General features: G+C 43.2%; 1 protein-coding gene across 6 annotated transcripts; it reads right to left on the bottom strand.

Moving 5' to 3' along the window:
- Positions 1-4,338: 4,338 nt before the first annotated feature.
- On the bottom strand, positions 4,339-17,513 carry CLBA1 (clathrin binding box of aftiphilin containing 1). Of its 6 annotated transcripts, none has more exons than XM_042047836.1 (6): positions 17,370-17,513; positions 12,760-13,444; positions 9,185-9,333; positions 7,558-7,687; positions 6,107-6,220; positions 4,339-5,131 (listed from the first exon to the last, which is right to left on the bottom strand). In XM_042047836.1, the coding sequence occupies exons 2-6, from the start codon at positions 13,216-13,218 to the stop codon at positions 4,964-4,966; spliced, it is 1,020 nt and encodes a 339-aa protein (XP_041903770.1). In that variant the 5' UTR covers positions 13,219-13,444; positions 17,370-17,513; the 3' UTR covers positions 4,339-4,963. The 6 variants fall into 6 exon arrangements, with proteins under 6 accessions (XP_041903770.1, XP_041903768.1, XP_041903767.1 ...); XM_042047834.1 differs by lacking the exon at positions 17,370-17,513 and adding an exon at positions 15,007-15,232; XM_042047833.1 differs by lacking the exon at positions 17,370-17,513 and adding an exon at positions 14,018-14,313.
- Positions 17,514-25,237: the final 7,724 nt, after the last annotated feature.

Here is a 25,237-nt window from a genome sequence, read left to right as displayed (position 1 = left end):
CGTCTTACACAGCATCGTCTCCTCCCAGCTTGGGAGCCTGAGTCTGCAGTTTGGAATTTGGAATCTTCTAATAATATTATACTCATTTACCACAATCCATAGGCTTTGTCTGTATCAGCTATTAATATCTAAGCTGCAGCTTTGCTCCTGCTCTTAATTTTCCTTAAAAACACTACACCCTCACGTCCCCTTTGTAACCAAACAAGGGATGGCTCACAGAGCGTTTTTCCAGCCGGTGGGGCGGGGGCATTCCTGTTGGGAGCAGGTGCCACGTGTTCTTAGCACTTAGCTGTCCTCTGGGCTTTGTCTCCAGTGCCGTGTGAGGTGCTCGCAGCCCCTGCAGTTCTTGGTGTGCCTTCAAGGGTTGCTGTGCCTGAAAGCAAGTGTCAGATACAAGTGTCCTTGACACATGGAGTGGTGACTCTTCAGGCCTGCATGCTGGTCAGGCTGGACAAAAGCCCTGCCACTCTGGGCTAGTGAAAGGCTGCTCGTACAAATCAATCCAGCAGCTTCAGGTTTAGAGGTTTCCATCCTCTTCCTGTTGTGGACTTTTAAAACGAGATCCTGACTCTTGTAAAATGAGCTTCAAGGTTTATTTTAAATTGAGGCAGAATCACCATTTCCCCTCATTTTTAATCATTTCCATAAAGAGGAGCCTCTTTATGTGCCATTCTAAGAGTTACGTCAAATTCCCTCCATTTTAAGGGGGGGAAAAGCATTCATATCATACGCATTGAGGCATAACGGAGCACTCTCCAGCAGCTTTCACTGATGAGACTGCAGTGGCTGCTGCTTACAGACTTCCTCCTCCCTTTGTCCTGCAGCCTGCTGACCACAGTGTGAAAAGCAACAGGTTTAGAAGGAACTGCACAGAAATCCGGTGGTGTGACCACCGTGCCATCAGCACTCTGACTGACTCACTCCTGAGGAAGCCGCTACGGATGCTGCAGCACAGAGCTGAGCCTGTGCCCGTGGCAGCAGAAAACGCTGCCTTACGAGGGTGTGCTGCAGTTCAGTGTTTTAAGAAAATATTTTTGATGCTTTCAGAGCAAGCTGAGACTGTTTAAAGATGGTGTAGGTTTTCATACACTTGCATAGATCTTAGCCGTGCTGAAAGATCTGAACTAAAAAGCATTCAGAGCAGCACAGCTCAGTGCAGTGCTGCTTCAAACAGCTCGCTGGGGAGGTCTGGGTGCTACACAGAGTGCTCTGTCCAGCTCTGTAATCTGTGTGCTGGAAGTGACACTTTAAAAGACTAATTTTCCAGCACAAGCAACAGTAAAATACACAAAATTAAATAACCTATCCATTAGGTCTGTGAGGAAGATGCGTTATAAATTAGTGGCAAACTAATTTTGAGCTATTCAAAATCAGTATTTTGATTTTGATTTGATTATAGAAGTGAGGCTTTAAGGTCTGAAGACGTAGAAGTGTGTCTGTAGAAATGTGTGTTAATAAAGCAGATATTCGGGGAAGCGGGAGGATTTTTGGCATTTCAGGATTTGCCCAGCTTTCAGAGGCATCTCGCCTTGAATGAAAAAAGCAAAAAATGTTGCAAATTCATTCCATACATTTTTCTCTCATCAGGGCCTGTTTATACCACCCAGCAGAGCACTAAGCCAGGCTGGCTGTGCTCTGGCATTCAGGCTGTGCTGTGGGAGGCAATTTAGGAGATTGATCTCAGACATATTTCAGTAGAAGGAGCAGAAACTTTTTCTCTTTGGATCTTCCAGAGTGGATCTGGAAAGTTAAACTTGGCTCCGCAGGGAAATTTGGGGGTTAACGATTAATTTGAAGGTAGCTCAGTTTTAGCCAAATTCCCTCTGCTGGCTTAACTGGAGTAGGAGTACTCTAGGAAGTCCCATTTTTTAAACTGTTAGAGCTGATCTTCATAATTAAAAAATGCCAGAGTGCTTTTAAATCCTGTAATGAAAAAAACTTGAAAAAGTTTTGAAAAAATCTTATGCTTTTACAAGATTTCTTTCATTTGTTTTTGACTCCATCTTCTGCATATACAACCAATGGTGGGCTTATAGTATAGTTAGAAATCATCCTGGAGTCTGACTGTCCCCCCTCCTTTTCTTGACTCTTTTAAAAATTATTATAATTAATTAAATTCCACATTTTAGAATATGCACTGAAAAAATTTCAGTCTTTCACAATGAAGTTGGTTTGAAGGGTTTTTTTGCAAAGCTGTTTACAGCATTCCTTCCACAAAGGAAGCTATTTCAGTAATTACACTGCTAATTGGAACTTCGTAAAACTTTGTTCTATGGGTATATTTTCCCTCTAATCCCAGCAGAAGGAAGAGGCATTCCTGTCTAGCTCTGCTGTCCAAAACTCCTGCCTTGCTCTCGTATTCACCTTTTCAAAATCCTAAGCAAATGTCAGAAGTCTGTGGTATTTGCTTTCCTCAAACACAGAGTACAGTGGCACGTTTAGTTCATCAAAACTCAGCATTTCACAGCTGAGAGTTCGTAACTAAGATGAGAAACGGTGAAAATGGTAGCTTAAAACGTGCGGAGGTACAAAGTGTTACTTCCTCAGTGCAGCAGTCCCGGAGCACGGGCAGCGGGGGCCCTGGTGCAGCCGTGCCTTTGGGGACACAGCGTGTGCTGACACCCCGGGCCGCCTGCCAGGGACAGCAGGAACGAGGAAATGACTCAAGGAAACGAGCGCTCACTGCCTGTGCAGGACACGTCAGAGGCGCTTCCGGCGCCCCTCATTTCCCGGGAAAGCCACGGAAGGCGAGGCTACGTTTTTACTACGAAATGCGCCTGAAGATGGTTGGCTACACTTTGGTTTGTCTCCCTGATCTCTTGTCAGTCGAGAGAGTCCGGTTTTGTCTTTGTGGGTACCCCCCCAAATGTGCTGGCTGTGTACAAATTCTGATGGGGGCTGGAGGGTTGCCAGAACTCCCCAGCCTTGAAGCTGAATTGCTTTGTCATTCCCATTTTGCTAGACTTTTCCTCTGGGAAGGTGAATTTGTTCATCTCAGACTGGAACTGGGAGTTACAAGGTCCCTCAGTTGCCTTATGCAGCCAGTGCTTACAGGTAGTGAGGGCTCAGGTGGCCCAAAGCATCTGTCCAAAAGAGAAAGACCTGAAAGGTGGAGCCCATCACCTTTGGAACCCCAGGGGTTTATTTCCCTGCTGAATCATAAGGGCTGAACCCTTTTTTCTTTCCATTCTGTACCTTGGACAGGGCTGTAAAATCTGCTAATACGAGGGAAAGATGACATATTCATCCTTCTGCCAGAGTTACAGTGCAAAACATTTTTTGATACATTCATCCGATGTTCGCAAAAAGCAAAGGCAAAATTGAAAACCCAGAGGAAAAGAGGGTTCTGATGCATCCATGAGTGTTACATACACTACAAGTTGCCCTCTCTAGCCTAGCCCCTCTGCAGGCCCCTGCTTGTATGAAAGCATAAAAATGGGATTTTAATCTTATAATTGATTTTATTAAGGTTTATTACCAACCTCAACTATTCATTCACCATTTACTGGCAATTTAACATTTTGTGAGCTTATGACTACAACCTATTTAATACATGTTTAAGAGCTCTGAAAGAATACAAGGGAAACTGAAAATTAATTCAAATCTAGGGTTAACTGAAAAAGTTAACCCTGCTCTTGTATCCACATGGGGTTTCCAGTTTGTCATTGCAGAACTCCCTCCAGGACCAGGGAAGCTACAGAGCCACTTCAAAACAGCATTTTTGCCTGTTCCATCTGCTGATTAAGCAGGGCACATTTCATCCCATGCTAATAGCACTGAGGTATCATAAGCATTACTGAAGTTATTAGAGCAATTGTAATGTCACTGCTGAACAGTTTACTAGATTAAGGGTTGGAGTCTGTCAGTGCTTTATAGTATTCTTAATTCCAAGAATAGAATAGGCACGTATTAAATAATTAACTGACTTAGTTTTGGAACACCCAACTTTGCTCCCTGCTTTCAACACATAAAATATCAGTTGCAGTGCTTAGCAACTCTTTAAAATAAAAAGCCATATAAAATTTTCATACTCAGAATGGCCAGAGCAGCAAACAGATCAGTAACTCGCGTAGAAGTTACTGCTGATGGATAAATAAAGCTGTTGCAGTTGGCAGAGAACCAACACAGATTCCCTGAATGACAGTGAAGTACATCCCCTGTGGCACTCAAACATGCAGGAAGATGGGCAACAGTCGATAGTTACTATAAAATTTTAAAAGGGCAGGAATTTACACCTTTGTGCAGCACAAGTCCCAAACTACGACGCTGCTGAGCTTTTACAAGCAGGGTATGCATGGTGTAAGTGTGGCTGAATGAACCCAACATGTCCTGTGACAATCAGCTTCAACGAGGTGATTTATTTCAGTCAGAAAACAACGCCAGAACGAAGCATTTTGCTGCCTCCACCCCTATCACCGCAGCAGGCTTCACAGACAAGTTAAAACACTTTTATTCTGCTAAACCCCATTGAAAGTCCCCAAATGAAGAAGGCTCCTTTCATTACATCCAGCAGTGGCAAAGCAACAGATCTCAGCTGATCCAAACTGGAGCAAGTAGGAGAGATGGTGACAAGGCACATGTTAAACATGCTAAACAGATTTTGTCAGGGAAAGGAGGGTTTTGATTGAAGAGGCATTAAGGCCTGAAAGGTCAGTAGTTCAGGAGAATCCACCAGAGTTACCTTGAAGTGTGTTTGCAGCTGCAGCATTTACTGTAAGGGACACAACTCTGCGGCAAAACTCGGCAGGACAAAATTACAAAATTTCACTTCACAACTTAACAGGAGAAATATCTTCTAATAACGTGGCCTTAGCTCCCTCATATACAGCAATATGTCACTTTCCTAAAGAACATCTGTAGTCTATAGTACCAAGTCAGTAGCAAAATGAAGGTAAACTGCATTCAGTTAAAAAAAAACCCAAACAACAACAAAAACAAAAAAACACTATAAAGTGCATTTAGTTCAACAAACATCATTACTGAAAAATTTCATTTTTAGGTTGTGTGTAGCAAAAATCTGCTTCTTCCTTGGCATTGTTATACACTCTGTGTTTTCATTTGATGATGTGGTCTTCAAAAAGAGGTTGCAGGTGAAAAGATGACCATGTCTGGAGTCTGGTGACACAGAAAGCTGAGTGAAAAAGAAAAACTCAGTTAATTTTTTCCATACTACAGGAAGCTAATCACTTTGCATATGCCAACCTAATTGGTAAAAATTGTCATTAAAATAATCTTTTAAATTTATTTAAAATTTTTAGAGGGAAAAGACATAACTATGAAGATAAATGGAAAACATCCCATTATATGATCTGACTTACTTTAAATTAGAAATAGCAACATATATTTTGTAATGAATTTGTCTTTCAGACACCAAGCTGCAGGGTTTGTTCTTTCCCTTATGAGGCTATTCCAGAAAAATAGTGTCCATTTACCTTAACTTTGTATCACAATTCTTTTCACTTTTATTCCTTCTTCATGTTTCAAACCACTTCTCCTTTGTCTAAACCCTGTTCCTGTATTTTACACATTTCCAACGTGATTCAGCCACTGTGATCCCCCCCTCATGTGCTCACTTGAAGGAAGGAGAACTGAGTTAAGAAGGAATAAGCTGGGCACTCTTTTAAAGTTTTATTTCTGAATTCTCCAGCCTATCATCTCTTGTGTAAGAAGCTCCTAGAAAAGTTGTACACCTTCACTGTCCAAGGCAGTAAACAGAATAAAACAGAGCAATGAAAGTGTGTCTCAAACTGTCTCCACAGTGACAACAGCTGCTCAATTTTATTCTCCATTGAGGAAGAGACCATGTGTTAAGAATATTCCTCCAAAATACCTTGTTAAAAAACAGACTGAGGTGACTGAGGTGTTTTACAGCAATGGAGGATGACACAATTTTCCTTCCGACTTGCATTGCTGTAACAAGAAACAAACAAGTGCTTCCTTTTCTGAAGCTGTCAAAGAGGTTTCAAAGAGCAAAAACCTACTCCACATCCAAAAATTATACCAGGACCAAACCATTACATGAGAACATGTGCTGGAACAGCAGAGAGGAACATGCTAAATACACTCTGTGGTTCTCTGAAGTGCTCACTCCCAGAGCAATTCTTACCTTGGTCTGGATCAATGCTTTGCAGTCATTAACACTGAATCCATCAAATCTAAAGTCCTCATTATCTTTGACATTTGATTCCTCAAAAATATCAGCCTGGCTCTCTGAAATGTCCTAAAAAACCATAATTTACATTTTATTTATGAATTTATTTATGCATTTCTATCTGATTTCAGTGCATACTACCTAAAGAGAAATTTCACTCAAATAGCAACCACTAAATTTTACTTTCTGCAGCTGTATTTTATCATGTGCTCCCTTTGCATTAAAACAATTTTATGCCAGAACCAGTTCTAACTACACACATGAATTTGTGACTTCAATTAATAAAAAAGCCATTTCCAATTAGAATTAGCCTTAATTAACACCAACGCATTGCTAAGAAATCCATCTTAATCTGTATTATTACAAGCAATACAATTTTCCTTTAACAGACAAGAAGTAATGATGTAAGTTAAAGCTGCCTGGGCATTGATTTGATGCTGGGGGCAAGAAAGGAACAGAATGGGAGTTTAGCTGTGTTGGAGAAATGTCTCCCATTCCCTCTCTGTTAAATGACAGTTCTATAAAAGTGACTTTCAAGTGCAGAATAGGTTTCTACCTGCAGCACTGTCCTTCTGTTTGCATATAACTTGCAAGAAAGGTCAAATACGCCCATAAAATCAGTACCTTGCCAACCCCGTGCTTCAGCATTCAAATAATCAATTGAAACAATTACTTGTGAAAACTACATGTGACTAATTAATCCCAACTAAATAACTGAATACTAAACTGTCCCTGACCCCTGTATCTCCTCAAAACAAGAGATTGTTAAACAGAGACATTTCTTTTTGAGATCTTTCAGTATTTGTTAAACAGAGACATTTCTTTTTGAGATCTTTCAGTACTGTTGGTTTGGCCTCAATCCAATTTAAAACATACTCTTCCTCAAGCCTTGCAAAAGCAGACAGAGGAATAATGTGAGGAAAGGGGAAGCTGAACACGCTTTCAGTTCCTATACAGTAAAAACATCCAATAATTACTCTAACAGCCTATCTCATTCAGATCTGATTTTCACTTAACAGAAGGATATTAGAGGCTAACAATTTTCTTGCACTCCAAGCAAAAAAAGTAAACAATCCTACTGCAAACACACCTGGGAGCTGATTCTCCACCTCTAACACCTGAAAGCTACTTGTCCATCTACACCAAAGCTGAGTGCACCACCTAATAGGGAGCTGTGTTGGCAGACTTCAATGTAAAGACAATCGAAGCTGGGTCCTGCACGAGTTCATAGTTAGTTACACATAAAGATGAGAAAACACTAAGCTATCATCTTAAAAAGCTCCCTGTTAAAAAAACCTCATGTCTCACCCAGATCAGGTCCCTCATTCATCTGCATGTACAGCTGACAGATCAGGTTCCCAGCACAGTGTTTATGCTGGCAGAATGGAAAACCATTGTTCAATTACCTTTTGATTTGCATCTATCCCGAGAACACTCAGGAGGTTTTCTTGGCAATGGGACTTACTCCAGGGATGTCTTAAGCTGAGGGTATTATCAAAGTCTCTGAGCATTCTCCATACATTTCCAGAATCCATGCTAGGAAACAAAACACAATTTGAGGTTTTGAGCTCTATGAGGTTTCCAGTGAACGTATGCAACAGTTACATTATTACATACAGCTCTGTACTAACCCTGATCTAACAAGCAACTTGTTTTAAATCTCTTTCTACACTTGTCCAAACTATCAACCCAATGTACTAATTAGCTGGCATGACAATTAGTGGAAGCAGTAAGTCAACATAACTGTTTGTGCTCCTCAGATAAGAAGGGCATTGGAAGCACGTTTCAGAGACTGCTACATGCACACAGCTCACATTATTCAGGTGCTTCTGTGAAATGTGGGCAGAGTTCAGCCCTGTGCATTCTGCACTTTGCCTTTTCTGCCTCTCAAGTCTTTCTCCACCCCAGAGGTGACACTTCACCTCTGCAGCACCTGTCCTACAAAACAAGCCAAAGGCACTCACTGCTGAAACAGTGAGAAGCAGGGAGTTCCCTCAACTGTGGTACTTTGGATTCTTACACTGCATTCATCACATATAAAAATTCACTTGGGCTTTACTTAGTTTACACTTGTCATTGACATTAATTATTCACCACAGTAGATGAGGGAATTTTTGTCTTTACTTCATGCTCTGCTATAATAGTGCAGTCCCCTTTACAATTATATTTCTTCACAAGTTTGATGCTGATTAAAATATAACACATATGCAGCGAACTTGGCCAAATGGGTGCCCCCACTAGAAGTTTTACCTACATTTCTTCTGAGTCTTAGGACATTTCTCAAGTATGGTCTGACACAGCTTTCTAGACACAAAGCCTCAGAGTTATAAAAAAATAACTGCAACACTGTTTGGTAACTACAATACTGCTCAGAAGCTGCTGATCCTTAAAAAACATGTAACAAAACTAGACGTGTTCCAGCTGTCACAAGAGAAAGCTTAGTTAATGATACTAATTGCTATTAATGTAGCCCAAGAAAGAAGCCAGATGTACCACAGATTCTGAAGCACATCAGGTTAAACGTGAGGAGAAGTTACCAGCTGGGAAAACTTCGGTGGGAGGAAAAAACCAGCAAGTAAGTTGTTAGTAGAAGCAGCAGCCTCCGATGATGAAGAAATAAGTGGGATGTGCTGTAAAGAAAGGACAAGCAAACAGGAAGAACAGGCTGCCTGTTGGGTTCTGGCATTCCAGAGGCTTAGTCATAAGAAGGCACACCAACAGCAGGAAAAACCCTAAGCAGGAATTAGTAATTTTGATATATACCCTTCATTGTTTTCCAATGGCTAAAACACCTTCCATTTCCTTTAACAATGTGCTACAAAACTGGTAAGATCTATACACAGAAAAGCATAGCACTAAAAAGATTTTTAAGTGCACCACTGATTTTTAAATTATGAAATAAATAGTGTAATTGCAAAGGAACTTTTTCCTTTTTTCCCCTTTTTTTTGGTTTTGTTTCAGTTTGGGTTTTTTTGGTTTGGTTTTTGGGTTTTGTTTTGTTTTGTTTTTAAACTGTTAATCTAAGCTCATTACCGAAGTTGATTCTTCGAAAGTTCAGGGATCCCAACATCTCCATTATTTTCATCAAGAACTTGCTCTAAGCTTCTTATGCTCTCTCTGGACTGTGGTACAAAGACTTCTGGAAAGGCCAACCTAAATATCTCCTCACAGCTGTGGTCTGCCTAGAAAAAAGGAGAGTTTTATTACATACACCATACAGGCCATGCCCATAGTTCATGAAGTCCAAAGACTATAATATTTCTAGAGATTGTCTTACTGTTTTTTGAATTACTATTAACAGCAGAGGGACTGAGCTCATATTTCAGTGCTTTGAGTGTTTACCTAGAATTAGAGGAAGCAAGAGTCCCAGAGTTTCTGATGAACCTTAGTCTTTAACTTCCCAGCTTCTTGGTCATAGACTGGTTTGCATATTTAACGCTTATGACTCCTCCTTCTGCTCAGCTGATTCAGTCCAGGTCAAATCTGGTGCACACATCAATTCAAAAGCTTGTTTTGCTAACTCAGAATTCAAACACTCCTAATTCAACCAAATGTAACACACCTGCTAAATGCTACAGTTACCAATAAATACTTGCACTGTGCAAGTCTGCAAAAAAGCTGGGGTGAGGATGCTTCTGTATCCTCACATCTGCAACAAACTTTTTCCAGCCTATGCTAAAAATCAGAGCCTAATTTAAATCCTTGTTCCTCCTCCAGCGGTGACAAGGAGGAGGTTTGGAGGACTGACCACAGCCACAGGAGTGATCAAAACAGGGCTACTGGAAGTACTAGGGTTATCTGACGATTAAGAAATACATATACAAGGAAAAACATGCATAATTTGCATCCTACCCTAGAGGGATGTTAGTATGCCATCTGGTTCAGAAGCTGTGTCCTTTTATTCTTTCAAAGAAGGAATTACTGCAATTTTCCAAATAAAAGCAATTAATCAACTCACCACCCTGCCCAGGGACTGCAATCCAGGAGCAGCAACGTTGTGTGAAAACTGAAGAATGGAACCAGTCAGTTTGGGGTTTTTGCTCAGCAATCAACAATTTGGTCTGAAAACCCTAAGCATGGATAATCCATATTTTTATGGTTTCATTTAATTGTAATTCAAACAGCTGAAATAGCTCCAGAGTCTCATTACACTGAACTCAGAAGTGGGGTGAACACTGAGAGAGTACGGATTTAATCTAACGATAAGTGGACAAAATCACTAGAGCTGGTAGAAGGCTTCTGCTCTTCTGACCATGCTCCAAAGAACAGAATTTGTGCCCCACACTGCTCCCTCCTGAAGTAAACCCTTGCTAAAATGCCTGTCCTGATGATTCACTGCTGGGACATTCAAAGACTCCTGGGTAAATTCCTTTGAATCTTCCCCAAAGTGTCACGGTAATTTCAATTAATTTGTAAATAATTTCAACCGGAGATACAACATGGAGGATCCTGACAGATGCCTGAAAAGCAGAATTATGTGAAGTAACACTTGCTAAAGCATACATGGTCAAGGAAAAAAACCAACTTCCAGGTAGGCACCAAAACTGAAATGGGATGGGAATCAAGGAAAAGCCAGGCAGCTGCTCTTGGCTTCGGGATGGGGAAATTACAACCCCAGGGAGTGCATCGAGGGAAGCACAGCTCTGCACAACTGCAGCACCTCCACAGAGCCTTGGTGCTGCTCCAACACACATACCAGTCACTGAATTACAGTTTAGCCAAAACAGATAAAAAGTAAGAGATTTTTTATTGTCTTTATTAATGTCTACTTCAGCAAGTGTTTCTGAAACAAAGCTTGGGTATATTTCCATTTATCTTGTGGTTTTGTGCTAACTATAAAAAATCAGTGTACAAAGTTCACATCAGTACTTTCTGAATAAATCCTCTATATCCTATTATATCAAAATACCCCATGGCTTAAACACATGCACCAGTCCCTCTCTCACAGTCCAGTGTTTAAAGAGCACATGAAACATCCTCAGAGCGTTCAATCATGTAGGCAAAAAACTCAGCTACTGCAAGGAAATTAATGATTGTTTCTGTCTGAAAACACATGATTCTGATCCCAATTGACATAATTCAATTAAATAAAGCAATAAGCATTGAAGGTCAGACCTCTGACCTGAGATGATTTCCAGAGGTCCCTTCCAACCCACCTGGCCTTTCTTCTATTCACCATACAGAAGACAGAGCCCTAGTCCAAAGAGTTTATGATCTCAAACTAACACAAAAAGCACAGGGATAAAAGACAAGCTACACATATATTCTACACTCCAAGAAATCTGCAGCAGCTCTGTGTCTCTCTACCTTGAGAAAAGACAACTTGAAACTCTAAGCATGGTTAACTTATTCAACTCGTACTGGACATTTCCTTCTACCCTTAACAAATGCAAAATAAAGGCTTCAGTAAGATTAAGAGCTATTGCTTTTGGAAAGAAACAAGCAACCTGCTATACTCCATTTCAGCTTCAGTCATTACAACATTCTCTTTATCCAACAGAAGACTTCTTGTCCCCTGTTTCCAGCATTACAAAAAATTAGAATTCTCTGTGCACACCAATAACCAGGTATTTTGTGTATCTACACTCAGTCAGTGTGGACAGCTTATCCCACCCACTTCTTTCTGCTTTCCCTAGTAATACCTCTGCAACAAGTAAAATTCCTAGGCAAGGGCAAGAAATCCTGTCTCCAGAAAACCCTCAGTTCCCTACACATATTAAAATTTACCCAACAGATTACAAGCAGTAAGTTATTACTGCTACAGATTAACCCCATGGAAGTCTTAGCTGATTGTTCTCTTTTTTCAAATGCTGTAGTTTAGGATAAAAGTAGTAAGAACAAGGGGATTTTGTTCTGTATTTCTATGTTCTTTCTTCCCTTTTGTTACTTTCCTTCTCTTTGCTGATACATGTTTGGTCCACGTGGAAACAAGTTCATCCCAACAAGCTATAACCCTTTACCTGACCCTTCTTTTTTTTGTGCTAATAAGGATTCATTGCATTATTAACTCAGAATTTTAGCTCTAACATTGTAAGAGAGAATGTAATATCCTCTGCCAAAAATGAATTATATTAAATTATTTCTATTAATTTCTTGCGTGTCACCATCAGTCTAAAATTCCAGAAAAAAATGCTGATGTTATTCAGGAAGCATACTAAATAACAGAAGTCATTGTTTTTGTCAAATTCTAACTCAATGGTATGTGGGTTTACTTCAATAAGTTTTCAGGCAACTCACAGAATTTCTGTCCACCCTGCTCTTGTCACCCACCTTCCTGATTTGTTGTTTCCTATGCTCTTTCTCATCCAGCTTTTAAACTGCATGTGCTTCAGGGCAAGGTTTATGGTGCCTACATGCTTACTTATTCCTAGTGCCTAGAAGCAAAGTAGCGCATTACATTCTTTAAAGCTCTCCAGCAGGACAACTTAAGTATTTGTCCAACGCTGTAAAGAAGTTGCTTTTGTTCCACTTGAGGTAGCTGCAAAGGGGCTGGACAGTTTCTCTCCACGTACAGCATTACCCTCTGCAGAGGAGACAGATACAAATCCAGAGGTGTAGGAAGCAGTAACACAAACATTTCTGGTCCTTGGTTTGCTGTGAACACATACCTCGTTCAGAGAGCCTGAAGCCTCCTGTATCCCGTGGCACAGAGATGGCTCAGCACACGAGTGGGCAGCAGAAGTGCTGCAGCCTCCGTTGCTTAGGTCCAGATCGGCTCCAGAAGTTTTTGCTGACTTCACCAAAACTTCAAGGTTATGACTGAATCTCTCTGATTTGTCTGAGGGCTCCTTGAAGCCTTCAAAATCACCCCAGGAACCACTGGGTTCTGAGGTACTAAAGCTGCTCTCAGAAAACCCCTCAAAACTTCTACCTTTGCCGTCCGTTACAGGGAGGCTTTGCTGCATTACTTCAAGATTAGCAATTTCTTCATTATTTGTCCTTTCATTCCAGTTACAGCCACTTTCATCAAGAAACACACCACCTGCCTCAGCTGCCAGGTCTTTTGGAGACCCATGGTGTGATACGTCTGTGCGAGCAAGACTTTCTACCACTGACAAGTTCTGCATCTTTGTTAGAGAGAAAAAAATAATTTGTTGAAATCTGTACCACAAAAAGGTTACTGAAGTTCAGTTGCATCAGAAATATGAGTGCTTCCAAAACAAAATCAAATTCTTCATTTCACCCCAAAGAATAACAACACTGCTGAAACAAAACAGGATGTCCTTCAGCCTCTCCTCCCATACTCAGCATGTGCACGTTATTCGGCCTCACTTTCTGTGTGGCATGTTAAGCCTGCGAAGAAAGGATTATAAATAAATACCTCTGTGATAAGGGCTATGTAGGAATGAAGATAGCTGATAAGGTAGGAGAAAGAACGCTTGGGTTAAAATAAACACGTTCCAGCATTATCCACTGAAAATTGCTGTGGGCAAAATTATTTAAAATTTACTCTTAACTATCTGCCCACACCACAAGAAAGCCATTAAATTAGTGAACAATACTCAGCAAATACATAACAGAAGTTGCTGGATTATTAACTCAGTAGTGACTGAGTACACTGGAGACAAACCAAAGTAACTATAGTCAACATCCAACACTTTGAAAATATTTTCTGTAACTACTTCATCCACCTCATGCACACCCAAATAATGCTATTTCTGCCTGAACAGGCTGCCCCATCCCAACGACTAGAATCCTGTAAAAATACAGTATTTCCAACTATTTAGGTAATTGAGGCAGATCTAATGAGTTCTGTTTAGCATCTGTAAATGCTACAGGCAGTGCTGCATTTACCATGTTAGATCAACCCCATCTCCTCAAGCATTTTCCCGAGCTCTTTTGGGGGGTGGATTAAAAAACACTCACTAAACGCGCTTCTCACCGGCCCGCCGCGGTGCTTAACAGAACGAATGTTGTGTGGTTTTCCCCCAGGTTTCCTCCGTAGGCGGGCCGGGCACAGAGCAGGGGTGCGGCAGGTCCCTCGCCCGCCCCAGGGACACGGAGAGCTGCCCCGGCGGGGCGGGGCAGGGCGGGGGACGCGCGGCCGGAGCCGCGGGCGCTTCTCCCGGGGCAGCGGCTGCTCCGCCCGCGATGGCACCTGTCCGGGGACGGAGCAGCCTCACCGGAGCAGCCTCCCGCCGGTCCCGGTCCCGGTCCCGGTCCCGGGCCGCCGCCGCCGCCGCCCGCAGGTCGCCAGGGGCGGTCCGAGGTGTGCGGGGCGGGCCGGGGCGGGCGGCGGGGCCGGCACCGCCCGGGACAGCCGAGCCCTCCATCCCTCCGCCCCATCGAGGGCAGGGAGCCTCAGCTCATCCTCATTCCCCGCGGTGTGTCCCCTCGCTCTGCTTTGACCAGCGCCTCTCCATCCTCGCCCCCGGGCCTCGGCCGTGCCGCTTGTCCGCACCCGCATCCCTCGGGTTACAGCCGCCCTGCCGGCCGGGAGGAGGCTGGGGTTCAAATTGTGATGTTAAAAAGAGAAGTATTCACTCTTTTTCCTCGCCCAGCTTCTTGCTGCGGCCTGGCAGGCTAAGGACACACGGTTTGATGGTGGTGGTTCCAGTTTGCCTTTCATTTGAGACTAGCTAGAACTCCCACGTAAATGCAAAGTTCCAGGATATGGATTTTTAAAAAAGTGACAATCAGTCCACCCACTAATATAATCTCAGAATAAAACAGTAGGAATGGACCAGCAACGATCCTCTTCTTCCCTCTCTTCTTTTGCTCCCCAACGTCTTTGGCTGTCCCCCCTCTCTGCTGAGGCTGAGTCTTGATCCCCTCCCAACAGGTAAAGCCAGAAGCTGTGGGTCCAGTGCTAAATTTTACAGGTCACCCCATAGCCTGGGTGACCATCCACCCACCTCTCGAGGAACAGATGTGTGGGCTGGAGGCTGTCTGTCCCGGGCTGTCTGCTCTCAGGCCTGGGGGTCAGAGGGAATGATGCCGAGAAAACTCCTCAGCTCCCTGTCCTCAGGCTGGGTTGAACATCTGGGTAGTCCCAAGGAACAGGGGACAGTTGTAAAAGCAAGGAGAGGTTTTCTGGAGCAAGGCCCAAAGTAAAAAGCTTTTTCTAGGCACACATGTTTTCCAGCCCAGACACAGACACATGCACTCCTCCCACGCATCTGACTCTCATTCCAGGCTGTAGTGCTTTATCCAAGGGCAAGAGGCTGGAGTTGGGAGCGATGCCCAGATGCAGAGCCAAAGAAACTTTATTGGCAACTGTCTGGAAGGTTTTTTTAATTTGTTTTCTTTCTGCTTTGGAGCGGTTTCCTGCCCTGCATGGCCATCCCGTGGCAGCCTGCAGCTCTCAGGATATCCAACCGGCTCGGTGAGATTGTGATTCAGCCCCAAAGCATCTGACACTGGCTGGGCTGGCGTCCCCATCCCACGCTGCAGTCAGTGTGTGCCATGGGGACCTCAGGGGTTCCAGCTCTCTCTTCAGTTTTGAGGGGAGATCAACATTTTTTTTCAGTGACTGAGATTGTTTTGGTCAGCTTTACATTTTCACCTTTGTCTTCCCGAAGGAAAAGGCCACAAACAGATGGCACAAAGGTTGAGATGCTCCTCTCTACCACGCTTTGCATCCAGAGGGACAGCGGTACGTGGGTTCTGCAAACTCTGCCAAGTTCAAGGTGTCTCTGCAGCAGAGCAAAGAGCTGTGGGAGAGCTGGGGAGCTTCAGAAGCTGCCACGGCCTTAGAATCCAGAGTGTGGGAACAGCAGGAAACTCTAGCACCTTCTTCCCAGAGTAACATCAGAAACTCTTAAGGGCGGGCCACGTAACACTGTTGTTTGTGTCTCTCCAGCACACCTTATAACCCACCTTGGGAAAACCAGTTGCTAGTCCTGGGTCCCTGCAGAGGAACAATTGGCTGCACCGTCTGCTGGGTTTACCCACTGCTGCCTCTGCTCTCAGGCAAACGCTGCTGAAGTCCCACATAATCACAAGAAAAACCTGCACTGCCATGATTTTGGAATGTTTCCACTTCAAAATGGATCAGTGCAAAGTACAGCCACCCTGCACAGTGGGTTTCACCTGCCCCCACTTGAAATTGCTCCTCTGGACTCAGCTGAGCGTGTGATCACCAGCTCCTGTTTTAAATGACACTGGTTTAAGTTAGAAGCATCAACACGGGTGGATTAAGAATTTTGCCCTCTGAAGTATAGCAGGATAAAATTCCTGTTATCTGTTTGGGGGGAAAAAAGAATTTTACAATTTTGTCAGACCAGGCCTTGTGCATTATTACTGCATTAAATCAATATTTTCTTTTTGAAATATCACCATGGGGTTTTGAGTTGTCTTTTTTTTAAAAATAACTCAATCATTACTTGAAAGGTAAATAGGTCAAAAGTTTCAGACATGGACTATAAGCTTATATTTAGGCACACATATATGAATTTGCTAGAGCAGAATATCATTACTCAAAAACTCACCAATGCAAACAACTGAAGTAACTGAACACTCATCTTTAACTACTATTACTGCTCCTCCCAGCATTCCTACTGGAAAATCATTTGAGCTTAGTACACATACTCTAGAATTATTATCTTTTTCATTTTATCCTTCAGAAAAATATCAATTTGCTGTGAAAAAATTCAACATAATAACTGAAAAGTACTTTCAGGTCAAATCAGCACCATGCTGCTGTATTATGAATTTGTGTTTGCTTGTGAAAGATCTGGTCCTGGATTATTGAATTGTGTGGTTCCCCTGTAAATGACCAGGATGATATGGATACCTTTTTTCTTCATTCATTTTTTCTTTTGGAAAAAAAATGTAAGCAAGAGATACTTTTGTGTACAGAATTTTCAAATTTGTTTGTTTGGGTTTTTTAATTGAAGTTTTAAACAAGATTACCTTGCTATTTAAAGGACTGAAATATTTTCTTTAACTTGTATTAAATACTTGGATACCTTTTCTTGTATAAATATTACAGTTACATTTAGCTAAACTGATGTAAAATGTCATTTTAAAACAAAAGTAAACATGTTTTCAGAAGCAAATAAATTACTTTGAATGACTCAAAATGACATTTCAATAAATTAACTGCCTTTTTAGTCAATGATTAATATTTTTTTTTCACCCTAAGTACCCAGATTTTAGACGTGTAGGACATCATCAATTCTTTCGTTTCCATAGTAATACAGAATGCTGAGCTTTTTGAAAATCCACTGCAGATACCAGGTCTAAATACTGATCTAATTAACTATCTGTGGCTTACATTTGAAGATGTGGTTGATTTTTCCACTGAAGTCCCTCCTGGAGGCACAGTGGGTTTGCCATGCCTTCCTCCCTCTTTGCTTTGCTGCTGGTATAGGTGGTTCGAAAGGTCGGTAAATCCGTTGTCTTTTTCTTGATTTACACACGAGAACAGCAGATCCTCAGGGCAAATTTTACTCCTCCCCAGTTCAGGGCGGGTGCAGATTCCTGTTTTCCCTGTGGAATGTTGCTCTGTGTGCTAAACCAGTGTGATGGGAGCTGCTGGCATGAATGAACCACCTGCGGCTCTTAGCAGTGCCTGGGCTAAAAGACGAACCAAGATTTTTCCAACAGCAGATGGCAGCTCTCCCTTGTCTCTCTTTCGTGCACACAACACATCTGTCAGCTCTCCTGAGCAGGGGAAGTAATTAATCCCCTCTACACTCCACATTATAAAGGTATTGGACCTCCTACTTTATGTGCTGACCACAGAAAATCCATTCCACGGGACCCCTTCATTGATGGGCTGTCAGTGTAGAAGGATCTACCCATAAAGAAAGTGACATCCTGAGCCAGGAGCTGTAAGATGTACTTTAGGTCCCTCTCTTCTTGTCTCAGCTGTGGAAGATAAGGGAGCTGTAATCCACCTCTGAAAAAAGCAAGATGTGCAAGAGGCATCAGCGCCCTGGGTTCAGTGGCTGCCTTCAGGGCTTTTGTTTGCCCATCAGTGTGGCTCCAAACATCTGCTTTGACAGTTAGTCTGGTTCTCAGAGTGGTTTTGGGGAGCACAAACTGGGGAAAGGCAACGAAACACCATTCCACTCTGGCACTTCATGGAAACATTGTCTTTCAAATCCTGTGGGCAGCACTACTTTAGGATCTTCCAGCAGTTCACATAGCACATGTGCTATAAGAAGACTCTCAAACCAATCAGAGCCCCCACAAGATCCCAAAGTGGGTTTTGTGCCTATATGAAAAGGGCCAATTGCCACAGGCACCTTCCCATTTGCCAGTATTTGCCCACCTTCCACTCTGCCACCACTTCATCATCCACTGACACTTCTGGGGTGAAATCCTTTCCTCTCTTCAGCTGCTTTCCCTTCTGTTGTCAGTCCCACTTGCTGAACCCCTCAATCATTTTATCAGATCTTTTTCTTATTATCCATTTGCCAACTGTTCTCTTTTCTGCCTTCAGCCTCCTGAAAACTCAGAGAGCTGTGACTTGGGCCCCTGATGGAAGTGGTGGCGCTTTTTATTCAGTGAGTGGGACATGAGAGGGACAAAGGTTTCCTGGGTAGCAGAATAATTTGCTGGTAGAAGCAGGAGATTGTTAATGACTGCTCTTGGTATGAGAGCACTGGCCAGCAACAGATTTCAGAGAATAAAGGTGATCCTCTTGAAGTCCTATTACAGTGCACTGAGGGCACAGTAGACACACACCTACTATGAGAGCACAACACAGCAGCAGCTGCTCACACGGGCTCTGCCACCGTGCTGCAGGACCTGGAGAAATGACTGGAGAAGTGCTTTGATGTGGCTCCAGGGTGCTATTCTTGGGTCCCAAAGAAGATTCCTTCAAGGCCATACTGTAACATGCCTTTTTCACCTCCTCCCCTCCTTGGCTGGAACCAAGTGTATCCACACTCCTGTTTCAAACACAGTGAGTGCTGCTTTTCTATACAGGCTGCTTGGCAGGGGGGCAAACCTTCTGAAGGAATTTCAGCTCCGGGCTCAGATCTGCAGGGAAATGATAAATATCACCAGACTGCCCAGGAGTGCTGGCACACCTCTAAAAGCAATTCCACAGGGGCTACGAGCTGCAGGAGAAATAATTCACAAAGCAGCTACGTGAAAAATACCAACAATGATCAGATCTGCCTGCCCAGCCCTGATCCAGGATGGACAGCTTTGCCTCAAAGCCATGCAGCAAACGTTGCCATGTTTGTGTAAAACAAATGGTGGGATGGCTCCTTCCCTCAATCGGCAGGGCTGGCAGCTACCCAAGGTGCCAGACCAGCTTCTAGAGGCCCTGGAGAGGTGGCACAGCCCCACAGCAGTGTCTTCCTCCAGGGCCACCAAGTTGTTGCACACACATCCTGCAGGAAGGCCTGTGGCAGGAGGAGGAGGGAGTTCAGCACCTTCCATGATTGATGTGCAGGCCCAGCACTTATTCCACCAAATGACTTGTAATTGTATGCATAGCATTGGCCATCTAAATGTCTTGCTTCTTATGATCAACTCAGCCAAGAAAAGGATCCTAAAGCAGATAATTACACATTTCTTTTAGCTCTGAAACCTCCAACTCTTGCTTCTCTTAATGCTGTATTCTTTTCTTACTTCAATTTCCCCTTGCCTTGAGTGTAGTCAAAGCAGAAAAACTAGTAGCATATATTTTCCTTTTCTGGACACAGGTGAAAGTGGTCCCTACAGTCCCCGAACCTGCTACATAAGCCACATCTTCAAAAAGGGAGTTGCTTAAATGTAAGACAGTAGGGTGTGGTGCCACCTTGTATTTGGTGCTTCACACTCACCTACCTATACCTGCTCCACTATTAAAATTTCCCATTAAGCTCTTGTTCTGTGTCGCTTTTTCTGCTGATCTTTCAAAATCATCACATGTATATATTAAGCTCAACAGTCTCTGCTGCCCACAGAGGTTTTTCAGGTATGTAGACATTAATTTACTGGGAGCATGCTTGGCAATTTTTGCCAGTCCCCTGCATGCCCTGTAAACCAAGCCGTGATCCCTGCGGTCTGCAGCTCACTAATCCTCTGTTTTAATGCCTGATTAGGTCCCAAATCCATCATTGTTAGAGAGATGTGGGTGTGGGGAGGGCAGGAGGATTTCATCCTCTCAGCTGAGAGTTAAGCTGCTAGAGGTACACCCGCCTGGTGCTGTACCAGTGTATTAATTAGCTTGCCTGGAGATTTCGTCGGTGCTGTTCAGTGAGGTTGTAGAAAGGTCACACACTCCATTAGAAGTGCTGTGCTTCAACTTGAAGTCATTACATTTGACACTTAGCAAATCTCTAGGAAAAAGAATCAAATAAAGCATTAGCATAAAAATATTTTAAAAACTCAATTCCCCATTTCAAGCAGCACTTGAAAGAATCCCAAATCATGATAATTAGCATCTTCTTAGCTCCTTAATTACGAGGATCTTGCTTCTTCACTCTCCAAGTGAGCTCTGCAGGGGCCATAAGCTTGGTGCACTAGTGGTCATCACTGCACTTTGCACAGGGGGAAACATCACTGCTCTGCCTTGCACCGTGGAAAACACAATTAAAGATAGTTTAAGTTATCTGCCCCTAAAAGAAGACACAAAATCCCTGATGGATGTCTCCATGTCCCAAACCCTGTGAAATTAAATTGTCAGCAAAGGTGTCATTTTATTGCTTAAAATGTAGCACTGCAGTATGAAAGAATAATGCATGCTATCCTCCCATGCTGGGAGGAGTGGCCAATGCCCCAGAGGGCTGTGCAGCCCTTCTGTGTTAGAGGAAAAGCTTTTTTGGACTTAGGCTTAGAGGGAAGTCAAAGTACAGAGGTTGAATTAAAACTTTTGGATAAGCTGAGATACATCAAGTCACATTAAAGTGAAATAAAAATATAATTTTAAAAAATTTTTAGTAGAAATATATGTTAAGTGCTTTAAACATTAAAAAGCTGCAGCTGAGACTTTAAATACAGTTTTTGCTGCAGTAGTGTTACTTTTTCACAGAATTTTTTTATTTTAGACAAAATATAGATAGAATTATACTGTTGACATTTTTTAGATAAGAGTGTTCATATAAACAATAGGAACTGATAGAAACTGTATACTCAAATCTGTGTAATACCTATGTAACACTGGTGTAAGGCTTACGACTGTTGAATTAAACCAAGATAAGTTAAGAAAAGATAAATTAGAATCGTGTGTTAATCTTATTTGTCAGTTAACAAATATAATCCACACTTCTGTAAGAAAAAATATAGAGCATATAGAATTAGAAGAAGAAGCTGTTTTCTGCCTGCTGTTTGCTGTTGCTGCTTGGCTTTATCATGTAACCCCCTTCGAACTTTGCCTTAAAGAAAGCTGTGAGACTATCAAATAAAGAACTTAGCAGAACAGCAGCCTCCTCTGCTCTCTTACCCTAGTCTGAGAAAGAAGAGTACCCCATCCAAGCTCAACACTTCAGAAAGACCTCAACAGGTTGGAGAGATGGACAGAGAAGAACCTGCTGAAATTCAACAAACGCAACGCAAGGTCCTGCACCTGGGGAGGAACAATCCCAGGCACCAGCACAGGCTGGGGCTGACCTGCTGGGAAGCAGCTCTGTGGTGAGGGACCTGGGTGTCCCAGTGGACAGCAAGCTGTCCATGAGCCAGCAGTGAGCCCTTGTGGCCAACAAGGCCAATGGTATCCTGGGCTGCATCAGGAAGAGCATCGCCAGCAGGTCAGGGAGGTGATCCTGCCCCTCTGCTCAGCCCTGGTGAGGCACATCTGGAGTGCTGTGTCCATTCTGGGCTCCTCAGGACGAGAGAGACATGGAGCTCCTGGAGCAGGTCCAGCAGGGTGACAAAGATGATGAAGGGACTGGAGCATCTCTCTTACGAGGAAAGGCTGAGGGAGCCGGGCCTGTCCAGCCTTGAGAGGAGATGGCTGAGAGGGGACCTCATCAATGCCTATCAGTATCTGAAGGGAGGGTGGCAAGAGAATGGACGAGGCTCTGCTTGGTGGTGCCAAGCCATGAGACAAGAGGCAACTGGCAGAAACTGATGCCCAGGAAGTTCCACCTGAACATGAGGAAGAACTTCTTTACTGTGTAGTGACCATGCACTGGAACAGGTCGCCCAGAGAGGGTCTAGAGTCCCTCCCACTGGAGATATTCAAGCACCACCTGGGTGCACTACTGTGCCATGTGCTCTGAGATGGCCTTGCTTGAGCAGGGAGGTTGGACCAGAAGACCCTCTGTGGTCCATTCTGTGATTCTGTGATCCTTGAAAGAAAATAAAAACGTGGAATGAAATGGCAAAAAGAATTGGCTTGAGTTTTGCATATGTAAGACAGTCACCAGCCTTTCTTACCAGATAGTCCCACCTCTCCAGTAAAGCAGCATGGCTGCAGTACACACAGCTGGCAAGGGCTTAGCTGTCAAATAAAACAGGTGACAATTTCTGAAGCTGAACTGCCCCCTGTACTTCCAAACCCCTGCTCTGCCTGCTTATGCCCCTAGGAGGTGGGAATGTGCTATCTCAAACATAGCTGGGTGAGCTGACAATGTGTGTCCTGGGGCTAGGACAGGTGACAGATGGCAGCTGGTGAAGCTGCAGTAACTCCATCACACTGGGATGCAGGTGAGCCCAAAGCAGCCAAGCAGGCTGCCACAGAACCATAGAATCATACAGTATCCTGAGATAAAAGGGAACCACAAGGATCATCAAGTCCTGCTCCTGGTTCTGCACAGGACAACCCCAGGAATGACACCCCATGTGTCTGAGGGTGTTGGAAGGGTCTATGGGAACAAGTCCTTCTCTCCCACCTTTGCTACTTCTTCATGTTCTCTCACCTTGTCTATCCCTTCCCCTCACAGCTAAAAACACAGTGTCTGCCACACCACAATTGTTTTAGAACTGTGCCTGCAGCATATGGACTGCATTAAAGCCTCATTCAAGCACCTCCTTGAGCCGTGTTTCCAGATGCTCTTTGCAGCATACAGTTCATAAGAAGGCAGGCTTTAGCCTCGTTTTGTCTGTATTGCAAGTGGTAAAACTAAACACAGCTAAATGGATCACAAGGTAGTTGTTTTTGCAAAGAGAAAACTGTTTAAACCTCCGAGGCTGGAGCTGACAGCCAGGAGCTGGCTGGGGAAAGGCGGCTGCTCCCAGCTCCATGTCCGTAACACCATAAATATAAGGCTGGACAACTTACAGCAAAATCAAAAGAGGGCAGAGGAGGGAACACAGCCAATCCCTCCTGCGCTAACGACGCTATCACAGCTCCAGCTGGAAGAGGGCAGCATGTGTTTTATTTAATGGTTTATACTGCTCCATGCTGAGGTCACCTTTCTGAGAGCAAAACAAATCAGAGGCAAAAGCAGGGAACCTCTGCTGCAGCACATGGGTCTGGCCTGGAAATTCAAAGTTTGGGTCTAGGTCCAAACTCTCCCCAGGTACCCAAGGACTTGCATTTTAAGATTTAGATGTTCATTTCTATTTATGCTAAAAAACCCCACCAAAGAAAAAAGGCTTAGCACGCATCTATTAGCAGCTGGCCTCAGCTTCTTATGCTATTGTAAATGAGGTCAGCAGGACTCTGCAGAATATTATCATAAGGTTGCAATTAGCAATGAGAATTATGCCACACACATTTTACATTAAAGGAAACAGTTGCAGTAAAAGGCTGTTCAATTCAGACATCAAAGCACACAGTTCGTGTCAATTAATAATACAGCAAAATATAAACTTGAGATGCACAGACACACCAATAGTACATTTAAAAAAAAATAAAGCATTTGTCAAGAAGTTCAATCACACTTTAAAAAATTTTTCATTTTTTAATATTATATAAAAGTGCATAAATTTATTATTAGCTTGAATACAGACATGATTTACAAGGGTATGAATGTGTCAGGGAAAAACATGAGTTATATATGGATAGGAACATGTCAAGAAAAGGCATTTTATTATATAACACCCTCTTTCAAAGTAAATCTAGTGAGACATTAAATTTTATAAAATACCTAACCATACACACTAGCCTGTCAGTCTATTCACCAGTTGCTCTTTTCCTACAAGCTGTTTAGGAGTGGAACCTTGCAGAATAAGGTGACTAGAACACTTCAGATTTCTGAGTTAATTGCTAACACCTGGATGTTGTTCTCCCTACAGTCAGTGAGATCAGTTCATTAGTTATAATTGGAAAAAAGATTGGATCTTCTGTTTTGAAATAATGACACCAAGGCTTCCATATTTAAATAAATTTATATGGAAGGGCTGATTGGCAAAAATATTGTGAATACAGGGAAGACTGAACTGAATATATTGTAGTAAGGTTAGTATTAGATCTTTGCCTTGTTTAATTTTTAATGTGTTCATTTTGCATTTATATGCAGCATCTTTCAACACAGAAGTACTGGGCTAAATTTAGTTCCAGTTAATGGGAGCTCCTTACTAAGTAAGGGCTGTGAATTCATTTGGCAACATCTGCATGAAGGGCTATGGCAGCACAAAGCAACTTCCAGAGAGTCCCAAGGAGAGGCTTGGAAGTCAGTGACATTAGACGGGAAATGCTTGCAGTCAGCGCATCTGGATCAGCACATCCCAACAGCTCTGCTGCAGGGCGCCCTTCCTGGCCACAGCCAGCTTCAAGCTGCTGTTTTCCAGGCTGGAGCCTCGTGGAGGACAGCAGTGCAATTTTCATCAGCCCTCAGTTGAGACTGATGGTGTATTTTGTGTGTGTTACAGCATCCTGTTTTCCATGCTCCCCAATGGGGCAAAGTATGGCTAGAAAATCTCATTGCAGGACTGCAGAGTATTGGAAGGGCCAATAGTGCTGGGGGAAGAGAAAAGAAGCAAAGTAGAGCCTGTAATATAGGAAAAAGCATCCCAGGTGGTTCCACAGACTGAAAATGATCCTCAGACACAGTGCTGCAAGGGAAATGTTGGTGCTGCAGGGGAAATGTCAATGGTACCAGGGAAATGCCAGCTTAGCCATGGAGCCATCGTGGTGGGAGCTCTCTGACCCTCTCGTGCTGTGAGCCACATGCCAAAATCTGCTGGTCTTAGGTCACAAGCATCCAAAGAGCTGGGTCCAGCAGCCATCCCTCCATCCTGCTGATACACTGAATGAGGCTTGGTCGCTGCTGGGCAGACTGGTTAGCTCAGCTGGAGCCTGTGTATTTGTTTTGC

This window comes from Corvus kubaryi, unplaced genomic scaffold, assembly GCF_017639235.1.
Source record: "Corvus kubaryi isolate FWS band 111438036 unplaced genomic scaffold, C.kubaryi_AGA036_p1.0 66, whole genome shotgun sequence".
Classification (NCBI taxonomy): Eukaryota; Metazoa; Chordata; class Aves; order Passeriformes; family Corvidae; genus Corvus; species Corvus kubaryi.
This window is presented reverse-complemented; position numbering and strand designations above follow the sequence as displayed.